At 52.0% G+C, this 12,102-nt stretch overlaps 1 protein-coding gene across 14 annotated transcripts in view; it reads left to right on the forward strand.

The window, feature by feature from the left end:
* The window catches only part of NCKAP5L (NCK associated protein 5 like), a 30,512-nt gene extending 27,189 nt beyond the window's left edge, over nucleotides 1-3,323 (forward strand). For 9 of the 14 annotated variants that reach the window (XM_032645191.1, XM_032645187.1, XM_032645186.1 and 6 more), the window contains 4 exons: nucleotides 754-916; nucleotides 1,177-1,258; nucleotides 1,608-2,134; nucleotides 2,436-3,323. In XM_032645191.1, the coding sequence (XP_032501082.1) occupies nucleotides 754-916; nucleotides 1,177-1,258; nucleotides 1,608-2,134; nucleotides 2,436-2,654 (991 nt within the window). In that variant the 3' untranslated portion in view covers nucleotides 2,655-3,323. Of the gene's footprint in view, nucleotides 1-753; nucleotides 917-1,176; nucleotides 1,259-1,607; nucleotides 2,135-2,435 lie in introns of those variants that run through there. The other 5 variants (XM_032645193.1, XM_032645184.1, XM_032645195.1 and 2 more) reach the window with 4 other exon arrangements.
* Nucleotides 3,324-12,102: the final 8,779 nt, after the last annotated feature.

Here is a 12,102-nt window from a genome sequence, read left to right on the forward strand (position 1 = left end):
AGGGGTTTGTGTCCCAGCTCCCCTCCTCTATGGCTGGCTGATATTCAACTTGCTGAGACCCAGTTTCTCATTTGAGAAGAGTTAACAGTCCACATTTTCTTGGGCTGTCTTGAGTCAGGTGAGGCAGCCTGTCTGAGGTGCAGCATTGCAGTAGTTAAGGGAGTGCTAGTACCTAACTGGGCTGATGCAGGTCTTCTCCCTCCGGGGTTTTCTATCCTGTAGAAAAAGGAGGGCTCCCTTCCCATCTTGTCCTTTGGCACCTGCCACAGACTCAGCAAAAGGAGCTGTGGTTTAGAGAAGGGGCTACCCCATCTTGGGGTTGCTGTGTCTGGGCCAGGTATGGCAGAATGTCCTCAGGAATCGGGCTCCAGGTAGGGTGTGGTTTGGACAGCAAGTGCGCTCAAAGTCAGCTGGGGTAGGCAGGGTGTGTCGCATGTGGACCAGTATGTGACCGAGTCTGCTCTCTACCGGCAGACATTGTCGGAGAGGTCTCTAGGCTTGACCCTGGGTAGCTTTGGGGGAGTTCTCCCATATTCCCTGCCCCTGCTGATCCTCTGGAGTTTTCCCTGGGGTCTTGGCCTGTTGCTGGTGTCAGGAGAGGTTGATGTGGGAAGCCACCAGGGATATGTCCTCTTCCCCAGGGGCAGGGAGCAGTGGGTGCCTCACTAGGCCCAGCACCATTGGAGGGAGGGAGGCTAGAATGTGTGAGTGGGCTCAGGCCTCCCTCACAGTAATCTGCACTGCCTCCCCTAGGGTGGATGGCAAGGAGCTGCCCCCCAAGAGCTGGCGGGAGCCCAAACCTGAGTACGGCGATTTCCAGCCAGTGTCCTCTGACCCCAAGAACCCCTGGCCGGCCTGTGGGCCCCGAAATGGCCTGGTGGGCCCTCTTCAGGGCTGCGGAAAACCTCCTGGGAAGGTAAGTTCCTGGGGCGCAGGCTGGGTGGAGGGCCTGGCTCTGTGGCCCTGCCAGGTCTCTTACCGCCTGGAGGGTTCCCCTTCCCTGGGGCCTGGAAGCTGCTGGATGCCTTTCTGGTCTCCGAGGAGAATGGGGAGGGGAGAGGGCTTCCTGAGGGCTGGCAGGTTGCCAGGACTCTCAGACCCATACTCCAAGGATCCTGATGGAGGGGATTAGGGTGGAGGAGGAATGGGCTCTGAGGTCTCCTGTACTCTGTACAGCCAAGCAGCGAGCCGGGGAGGCGGGAAGAGATGCCCTCAGAGGACAGTCTGGCTGAGCCAGTGCCCACCTCACATTTCACAGGTCAGCAGGGTCAAGGGCCAAGGCTGGGACCTGCCCCTTACCCCCTGCTTGCTTTACTCCTTCCTGTCACCACGGCAGGTGCCAGGCCCTATAGCATCTTGGTGCCAAGCATCAGTGGGCACTGGGGCTGCACAGGAATAAATCCCTCCCTGCCTAATAGGGTACCTGCCCTGCCCTCTTCCCCAGGACTAGGGGAGGTGGGGCAGGGCAGGCAGGAATGACTGAGCCGGTGGGGCCAGGAGGGGCCCAGACCAAGGGTGGAACCTGGGCAGGGGCAGAAAGCCAGAAGAAAGCAGAGGGGCTGAGCCGCCTGCAGCTTCACATCCCTGACTTCCCCTCCCCTCCCCAGCCTGTGGCTCTTTGACTCGAACTCTGGACAGTGGCATTGGGACCTTCCCGCCCCCAGACCATGCCAGCAGTGGGACCCCCAGTAAGAATCTTCCCAAGACCAAGCCACCACGGCTGGAGCCCCCGGCCGGGGTGCCCCCAGCTCGGCCCCCACCCCTTACCAAAGTCCCCCGCCGTGCCCACACACTGGAGCGTGAGGTGCCTGGCATAGAGGAGCTGCTGGTGAGCGGGCGGCACCCCAGCATGCCGGCCTTCCCCGCCCTGCTCACCGCTGCTCCGGGCCACCGGGGCCATCAGACCTGTCCCCACGGTGAGTGCCTGGGCAGGGGGGTGGGCCTCTCTGGGAGCTCCACCCACCACCCACCTTCCCCTTGTCCCCGGATAGATCCTTGTGAAGACCCAGGCCCTCCTGCTCCTGTCCAGCTGGCCAAGAACTGGACCTTCCCCAACGCGAGGGCAGCCAACGGCTCCTCTGACCCTTTCCTATGCCCACCCCGACAACTGGAGGGGCTGCCCAGGACCCCCATGGTGAGCATGGCCGAAGGGGAAAAGGGAACAGCACTGGAGGGCAGGAGGGAACGACATGGGGTGAGGTACAGCCCTGTCCGGGAGGAGGACTGAATGGGCAGCCCACCCCCCACCCCCACCTTCTCACACCCCTCTTGGGGAAAGGGCTTCTCTCCCTTCCGGAACCTTGGTGGGACTGTAGGACTGTGCTCAGTCGCGCCTCCAGCCTGCTTCCTCTGCAGCGCCCCCGTCAGGTGGGCAGAGCCTCTCAGGCGGGGAGGGGTGAGAGGAGCTTCCTCCCGAGCCTTCCCTCCTTCCCCAGGCCCTGCCCGTGGACGTGGACGGAAAGCGGAGCCTGGAGCCCAGCCGCCCAGCTCCTGCGCCCCAGGGCCCAGCGTTTGGGGGGAGCCGCACCCCCAGCACATCGGACGTGGGCGAGGAAGGGAGAGTGGCCAGTGGGGGTCCCCCGGGGCTGGAGACCTCAGAGTCTCTCAGTGACTCACTCTATGACTCGCTGTCCTCCTGCGGGAGTCAGGGCTGAGCGGTTGCAGCGGCCACGCCCCGCTCTGGCGTCGGCTCGCCTCACGCCCCGCCCCCTCGGGGCCCGTGGGGCCCCTCTGTGAAGGGACCAAGGAGGTAGATGGACAAGAAGGTGAAGGGGGTCCCCGGCACACCCCACTGCCCGCCGCTGCTGTGGAGGAGATGAACGCTCTCAGCTCAGGGAGAGACCCCACCCTTGGTCCCTTCTCTCACCCAGAGTAAGGCTCTTCCTCTGCGGGACTGGAGGTTCGAGGCCGCTGTGTCCCGGCCCCCAGCTCCCACTTCAGGCTGAGCCATCTTGTGGTGCTGGGCTTCCTGCCCACCAGCCGTGCCATCTCCACCCACCCTGGCAGCTCCCCTGCCTCAGAAGCCCCGTGCTGGTGGAGTTCAGGGGCGAGGGGTCAAGTTGCCTTCTCTCTGTCTGCCCTGGCCCTCCCCGCTGTCTGGATGGTGCTGCCCTCTCCTGCCCCATGTCTTTGGGGCCCATTTGTTGTCTTTTTTGTTGGTTTTTTTTTTATATTAAAGCACCTGGCCCAGTCTCCACCCGCCCGCGCCCCTTCCCCCCATCCCCGCACTGCGGTTAATTTATCTGTTGTTAAAAAACGCGGCTGCTCTGCTTCCAGCCTCTGCTTCTGCCGTATCCCTAATAAAACGTGGAGGCCCCTCCCTGCCCCTGACTCAGCTCATTCTGTGGGAGGACTCAGGGATGGACAGGCAGGTGGAGACTGCGTGGGCACCTGGGTACAGGACTCCAGGGCCCTGGACTCTGCTCCAGGCTCCCTTGTGAGGCAGCTCCCTCCACCAGGGCCACTGGCTGGAGTCACCCTAGAAGGTTACTAAGGGTTGGGGAAGTGGGGTCTGTTTAGACCTGGAATGGTGCCTGGGGGTGGGGAAATTCCCCTGGCACAGGGCTTGGGCGGGGCAGAAGGCTGGGCTGCCCCTCAGAGAGAAGAAGATGGGGAGGGTGTCTTTGGGCGTGCGCTCAAACCCTGGACATACCAGCTCAGGTGGGACGTGCAGACTCTGAGCTTCAGGGGCCCAGGAGTAGACAGAGTTAAGTGTCCACACCTCCCGTTGTCGTGAAGTGAGGCGCAACTGGGCCTCCAACTTGCCGCCTTCTAGTCTCTCCACAGACTTTGGGCTTTCCTCAGAGCTTCTTGCCCCTATTTCTACCTCAGATTTCAGCCAGAAGTTCCCCTGGCTCTCAAATTCTCACTTTAGGATGGGGAGGCTAGGAATGAGGCGGTGTGGAAGGGTCTCCGTGTGACGTGAGAAGGCCATGGGGTGAGTGGTTGTCGCCCTCCAGCCCTTGGATTTCCTGTTAGGCGTGGAGTTGGACAGTGACCTGAAGGTGACCCAGGTGGCCCCAGCCCATCTCACACTGGCCAGTCAAGTTGAGCCTATAGGAAGGCCTCCTTCCGGCCCAGGTTGCAAGGTGTGGGGTGACTCGTCCAGAGCACACCCCCTGCCGTTGTCTGCACTCACCGTCTCCCCATGACATACCGTCTGGAGGCCACCTGGGCATCATGCATGCTTAACACCCCTGGCCTTGTGGCTGGGACTCTGGACAGTTCATCATGGAGATAGGGGGCCCTGTACTGAATACATGGTCTTTGTTGACATCACAGGCTTGCCAAGCTGAGGTAAGTGGTGCCTGGACAGGGAGTAGTGCTGGGCCTGTTGACAACTCGGTTATACCACTGGATGCTATCCTGTACTCTGACCAGGCCAAGGAAGGTCAGGGGCGGGGAGGTTGTTAACGCCTCCCTTTATACTAGCTCCTTCCAGCAGTGTCTCTCCAGCCCTGAATGGTCCAGAGAGCAGTGAAAGAACTCCCCGTTAAATACCTACCATATTGCCAGCCTCCTGATTCATTTCATAGATGAAGACATTGAAGCTCAAAAACATTCAATGGGGGAATTTCTTGGTGGTCTAGTGGTTAAGACTCTGTGCTCCCAGTGCAGGGGCACGGATTCGATACCTGGTGGGGGAACTAAGAGCCTGCATGCCACATGGCACAGCCAAAAAAAAAAAAAAAAAATTCAGTGATTTTCCAAGGCTGAGAAGTGATGGAGCCTGGTGGGAGTGATTCTTTTTGGGTGTGTAACTTTGCTCTGTTCTGCCAGGACTTTAATCTCCTCCTCCCTTTTTGGCCTTGGATCACTTCTGAAGGGCAGGGCTGGAGAGCACTAGACTGGGCGTCAAGTCTTTCTTAGCCACTGAGTCTGGTTGTGTGGGGAAAGTTACATCCCTTCTCTGGGCCTTGGTTTTCCTTATCTATGGACGATTGGGAAATTGGACCAGACCAGCTTTCTCCTCAGCTCTCTGCTCTTCCCACCCCTCTCCCAACCTGGCCGTTTTCCCTCCTGTTTCCCTTAGTTGATGTCATCATTGAGGAAATTAACACGACTTAGAGAAGGGTCGAGTCAGACGTCTTGATTTTCTTCAAATGTCAGGATCGCATTTTCTTCTATCTTCTGCTTCCAGGTAGCTATGCCACTGTCCCTTCTGCTTTTAGGGGCTTAAGGATGTTATTACCAAGCCGCTGATCTCTGCCTCTTGCCAGGCGGGCTCAAAGAAGTCTACATCCTTCTCTTAACTTTTTATTTCTTGGTTTCTTAAGCCCTTTATTCTGTTTGAACCTGATGGATTACCTCATTTCCTTGTTAAAACAGAATTGTTCGCCTACAGGATATTTATCCTACTTCCTTTCCGGGAAGGAGCTTGGCATGGTGGGTTCAACTCTGGACTCCACCTCCTACAAGCTGAGACCAAGGATCCGTGCATGTTTCTGTCACCAGGGTCTGCTCAGTCTGCTGCTGGGCTCTGTCCTGCAGTGTTTGCAAATGCAAGGTGGCCTCTTAGGCCCCAGGGCAACGTGGGCCACCTTAGAAAAAGCTCCCTGCCAGTCACCAGGGCAAAGTAGCATCAGCCATACCTGGTACCTGGAGCCAGCCCTTCCCTACCAACTATTCCAAGGTGGGCAGCTCTCGTCCCTAGGTCCCCCAGTGTGCTACTAAGGGGTGCTGGGCCCAGACAAGCCACCCCCGGCGCACATGACTGTGTGTGCCCTCCACACAAACAGAATATTCCATCTGAAATAATTCTGTGGCAGGGGACACACAGGTGAGTTCAAGACACTCCCGGGAAACCAATTTCTCTTTGTATTTCAGGGAAGGGTTTGGCTAAAAGGCCACTTGATCCTCACTATGGCAGGACACTTCATATCTCAGTTTGCAACATCTGCTTGCAGAATTAAGGCGACCTCACTTTTTTCTCCATGAACAATGGGTGAATGTTTGCCTTACCATTGTGTATGACCCTTTCTGCTGGATTTCCCAGACAAAAGAAGCCCAAACTTTCAGACCCCCCTTCCTTGTCCCCCACAAATGGCATCAAGTCATCAGCAAAAGACTATAAAAAGGTTCCAGATTCCACCTTAATGGGTACCCTGTCTCTTGCAGGAAATGTCCCAAAATGTTAACTGAGGTTTTCTGTGGGTTGCCAGTGGTTTTTTTTCTTCTTCACCCTCTTCTAGATTTTCTACAAATAGTGTTTTGTTTCCTTTATCAAAAAGTTTTTAAAGAAAACAGTCATTCTCTGCAGCAAATTCTAGGTATGTATCCCCTTCTATAGTCCTGGGTGAGTTAATTCAAGCATATAAGTAATTTTTTTTAAGACATATGTTTTTTTTTTTTTTTTTTTTTTTTTGTGGTACGCGGGCCTCTCACTGTTGTGGCCTCTCCCGTTGCGGAGCACAGGCTCCGGACGCGCAGGCCCAGCAGCCACGGCTCACGGACCCAGCCGCTCCGCGGCATCTTGCCGGACTGGAGCACGAACCCGCGTCCCCCGCATCGGCAGGCAGACCCCCAACCACTGCACCACCAGGGAAGCCCGACATATGAATTTAAAGTAAGTATAGGTGAGCATTTCTTTGATCTTGGGGTAAGGAAGATCTTTTTTAAAAACCTTCTTTTGTAATTATTAAAGACATAGATTATAAAAGTGCATGTTCATGGTTTAAAAACTAATTGAGATTGAATAGAATATTCATATAAGGAAGAGGAAGTCTCTCATATTCCAACTCCCAGTCTTACTCCCCAGACATAACCCAAGTTGATTGGAATTCCTTTCAAATCGCTTTTTTTTTTTCTTTGAGAATTATGTTTTATTCGGTGGACATTCTGAGGACTTCAAGCCCAGGAGACAGTCTCTCAGATAGCTCTAAGGGACAGCTCCCTCCAATTGCTTTTTAAATGCACACACACGCAAACACACAGAGTATGTTTATGTTGACCTTTTATTAGACAATGAGATTATTCTATAATTACTGATCTGCTTCTTTTAGCACTTACTAATGTATCTTGGAGATCTTTCCAAAGCCCATGAATATCCATTATCCTACACGGTCTTCCATTGTATGGGTGTGCAATGTACGTGTTTTCCCATGACAATGCTGCAGTGAACGTTGCATATGTGTCTTTGGCCACTCTTGTGTATTTCCATAAGATAAATTCCTATAAATGGAATTGCTGCATTATAGAATATGCTTAATTTAAAAACTTTTATAGGTATTAACAAATTGCGCTTCGTCAACAATGTATAAGTGAGACTATCTTCTACATCATTGAGTAATATCAAATTTTTTTTTTAATTTATTTTTGGCTGTGTTGGGTCTTCATTTCTGTGCAAGGGCTTTCTCTAATTGCGGCAAGCGGGGGCCACTCTTCATCGCGGTGCGCAGGCCTCTCACTATCGCGGCCTCTCTTGTTGCAGAGCACAGGCTCCAGACGCGCAGCCTCAGTAGTTGTGGCTCACGGGCCTAGTTGCTCCGCAGCATGTAGGATCTTCCCAGACCAGGGCTCGAACCCATGTCCCCTGCATTGGCAGGCAGATTCTCAACCACTGCGCCACCAGGGAAGCCCAGTATCAAACTTTTTATTCTTAGCCAATTTGGTAGGATTTAGTGATCATGTCTTGGAGTCTTGGAGCCCAGTGTAGGAACTTTGGCTTTTTTTTTTTTTTTTTTTTTTTTTTTTTTTTTTTTTTTTTTGCTGTACGTGGGCCTCTCACTGTTGTGGCCTCTCCCGTTGCGGAGCACAGGCTCCGGACAGGCAGGCTCAGCGGCCATGGCTCACAGGCCCAGCTGCTCCGTGGCATGTGGGATCTTCCTGGACCGGGGCACGAACCCGTGTCCCCTGCATCAGCAGGCGGACTCTCAACCACTGTGCCACCGGGGAAGCCCGGGACTTTGGCTTTTACTCAGAGTGAAATAGGGAGCAATTAGAGAGTGATAAGAATAAACCGTAGAGGGCAAGTATGGAAGCAGACCAGTAAGAAAGCCTCTTGGGCAATTCCAGTGAGAGATGGGGGCGTGTTCCAGGGCAGAGGCACTATAAACAACAAGATTTGCTAATGTAATTGATGTGGGGAAGAGAGGAGAGTCAAGGATAACTCCGACATACAGATGGCCAATAGGCACATGAAAAGATGCTCAACATCCCTAATTATTAGAGAAATGCAAATCAAAACTACATTGAGGGGGGTTCCCCTGGTGGCATGGTGGTTAAGAATCTGCCTGCCAATGCAGGGTACACGGGTTCGCGCCCTGGTCCGGGAAGATCCCACACGCTGCAGAGCAATGAAGAGTAGCCCCCGGCTCGCCGCAACTATAGAAAGCCTGCACGCAGCAATGAAGACACAAAGCAGCCAAAAATAAATGAATAACCAAATAAATTTTTTTTATAAAAGGATAACTCTAAGGTTTTTGGAGCAATTGGTAGGAAGAAGTTGCCATTAACTGATATGGAAAAGACTGTGGATAGAGCAGACTTGAGGGAGGGAAGCTCAGGAGTTAAGTACTGGATGTGTTAAGCTTGAGATGTCTATTGGACAATATCCAATGGAAAATGTGGAGTAAGCAGTGGGTTATAGAAGTCTAGAGTTCAGAAAAGAAGCCCGGGCTGGAGATATAAATTGGTAAGCCATCAGCATATGGATGTTATTTAAAACCAGGGGACTGTATGAGATCACCAAGAGAGTAGAAGAGGAAAGCTCTGAGTCCTAAGCCCTGGGATACTCCATCTCTTTAGAGGTCAGAGGAAATGAAGCAGAAACAGCACAGAACATAGTGGGAAGGTACTTTGAAACTATGTAATATTTCACTTTCATCAAACTTTCTATTTATGCATTTATTTATATCAGTATGGACTCATGGTGTCCTATTTTATTCAATGGTTTATAATCCATTTCTACCATTATTTACTTTGGTGCTCAAATTGTCCATGATTTGGCCAGTAGGATCCCTTTAAAACTGGCTTTTGTTTTGTTTTGTCTTTTGACAAATCTCCATCATTCTTTTTGAGTGCATACTTTCTGGTGTAACATGTTCAAGATTCATCTTCGCAAACCCAACCCTGAAATCAGCCATTTTTCCAAAGAGCCCTGGTTTCTTTCAGTGGGGAACAATCTCTAGAAACCAAGATCTGGGGGCTGGGTGTGCTCATTATTATGTGGGAGTTGCTGTTCCCAGACTCTAAGAGAGGGTTTCTTAAAGATAGAAGTTAAAGCATTTTCTTATACTTATGGGGATGACAAAATAGAGAAAATTTGATGATGCAGGAGAGAAAAGAGGAAATTGTTGGGCTTCAGTGCACAAGTGTACTTAAGCAGCATCCACAGGTACAGGAAGGCAGGTAGGTGAGTGTATGTGGTGGTGTCTATTTATAGAAAAACTTTATTATTTTTTGGCCGCGTTGGGTCTTCGTTGCTGCGTGCGGGCTTTCTCTAGTTGTGGCGAGTGGGGGCTACTCTTTGTTGCGGTGCGTGTGCTTCTCATTGCAGTGGTTTCCCTTGTTGCGGAGCACCGGCTCTAGGCGTGCAGGCTTCAGTTGTTGTGGCGCATGGGCTCAGTAGTTGCGGCGCACGGGCTTAGTTGCTCCACAGCAAGTGGGATCTTCCAGGACCAGAGCTCGAACCCATGTCCCCTGCATTGGCAGGTGGATTCTTAACCACTGCGCCACCAGGGAAGTCCCAGAAGAACTTTTCTGATTGCTTTTATTTTCTCAAGGAAATAATCACGGTCATTGGCCAAGTGGAAGGATGGGAGAAAGAGTTGTTGGAGGTTTGAGAAGAGAGAAGATAGAATGAGTAGTCATCTAGGAGCTCAAAAGTTAGTGAATAGGCTAGAGACTATAGTAGGATTACCAGGCAGCATGAAGGGTCCACTTTAGGTGATTAGGAATTAAAAGTGAGACTTACTAATATGAATGTGTTGGGGGGGTTTTCTCCTGCTATATTAGGTACAGAATAGGGAGCAAGTTGGATTAGCCAGGGCTGCCAATTTGCCAAATAAGTGCAACAGAGAGAGAGAGGCAAGGGAATCGAAGATACATGCATGGAAGCGATTCTATTAACTGGCTGTGGGCTTTACACTGGTTAAAGAGGGAAGAGAGAGCAATAAAGGAGAGAGGCATGAAGGAAGGTAGAATCAGTAGATTGAAGGTCCTGGTGGAATCAAAAGAGTTTTGGAGATAAAGTACTAGGGGGAATGAGTTGGAAAGATGTTGGGAAGAAAAGAGGTGATAGTCAGAGGATGGGATGCATGAAACTGAGATTATGGGAGAATGGGAGATGTTATGGGTTGAATTGTGTCTCTCCCCTCCTTAAAAAATATTGAAGTCCTAAACCCCAGTACCTTGGGAAATGACCTTACAGAAGTAATCAAGTTAAAATGAGGTCATTTGAGTGGGCCCTAATCCAAAATGACTGATGTCCTTATAAAAAGGGGAAAATTGGACACAGGGAGAATGCCACGTGAACATGATGGCAGAGATCAGGGTGATGCGTCTGCAAGCCAAGGAATGCCAGTGATTGCCAGCAAACCACCAGAAGCTAGGGGAGAGGTCTGAGAGGAACAGATTCTTCGTCAGCAGCCCTCAGAAGGAAGCAACCCTGCTAACTAACACCTTGATTATTCTAGCCTCCAGAGCTGTGAGCAAGTTAATTTCTGGTTTTTGAGCCACCCAATCTGTGACACTTTGTTACAGAAGCCCTGGGACACTGATACAGAAGGGTTGCAGTTATGGGTAATGAGAAGGACCAGGGGATGACCATGGGAGTGAGTGGCTCAGATAGGGTAGAGGGCAAGGTCATTGGAAAAGAGGTCATGGAATGCAGAGGCCAAGGTACTGGGAGGATTACCTCTGTAGATATTGAGAGCTCTCAGAATTAGGACAGAATTAGCATCAGAGGGGGTGACAGTGAGGCAGGAGCCAAAACCTCAAGAAATAAGAGGAAGTAACCCAGAGATTGATAGACAAGTGGAAAAGAGGGGCATGATGGGTGGGATAGTCCGTTGACATGAGATTCAAAGCTGAGGGACTTTAGGGAAGAAGAACGGTCTGAAAGCACTGAGGCGTACAGAGGGTGCCTACACACCCACTGGCCTTATGGCACAGGGGCTGAGGGAGAGACAGCAGTGCCCACTTGAGAGGTCTGCAGGGAGGGGGCATCCTCAGGGAGAGCCGGGAGGTCAAAGGGAACATTCGAAGAGGCTGTGTCCATGAGAAGTTTGCTGATGAAGAGCCATGAGCTTGAGAGGACCCAGTGGAAGGGTTTTGGGAGACGGGAACAGAGCAGGGAATGTGCAGGGCTGTGAGGATCAGAGTGTGGGAGACAAAGGGTCATCCCACGTCAAGAGGATAGACTACAAGATATGGTGGCATGTTTATCAAGTTACCACAGAGGGACTCTTTTTTCACTGTAACCTTTTATACCTTTTGAATTTCATACCATGTGCCTGGGGAAAGGGGTGACGATGTGGAATGGTCACTGCAGACAGAGCAGAGGGACCAGGGTAAGGACAAGTCAAGGATTTTTCAAAGGAGGCTGGAGCCCAATGGAGGCTGAGAAGCAGAAACGCCCAGTGGCACAGTCTGCAGGAAAGTGGGATTTTTTTTTTTTTTTTTTTTTTTTTTTTTTTTTTTTATGCGTTACGCGGGCCTCTCACTGTTGTGGCCTCTCCCGTTGCGGAGGACAGGCTCCGGACGCGCAGGCTCAGCGGCCATGGCTCATGGGCCCAGCCGCTCCGCGGCATGTGGGATCTTCCCAGACCGGGGCACGAACCCGTGTCCCCTGCATCGGCAGGCGGACTCTCAACCACTGCGCCACCAGGGAAGCCCGGAAAGTGGGATTTTTGTGGTTCCTGTTTCTTCTCTTAGCAGGTGCAGAGGCCTGGTTCTAGGACTAGAAAAGGAAGATGGTGGGCTTAGTGCAAGGATGGGCTTTGTTGAGGTGGCTGGTGATGTCATCCACCATAGGCTCCAGCCTGAGCAATAATAATAACATATAAGAGCAAACACATAACACAGCATTTACAGTGTGCCAGGCACTGTTCTAAGTGCTCACACATATTAATTCAGTTCATCCTCACCACAACCTTTTTAGGT

The sequence above is a fragment of the Phocoena sinus genome, chromosome 10 (assembly GCF_008692025.1).
Source record: "Phocoena sinus isolate mPhoSin1 chromosome 10, mPhoSin1.pri, whole genome shotgun sequence".
NCBI classification, from domain to species: Eukaryota; Metazoa; Chordata; class Mammalia; order Artiodactyla; family Phocoenidae; genus Phocoena; species Phocoena sinus.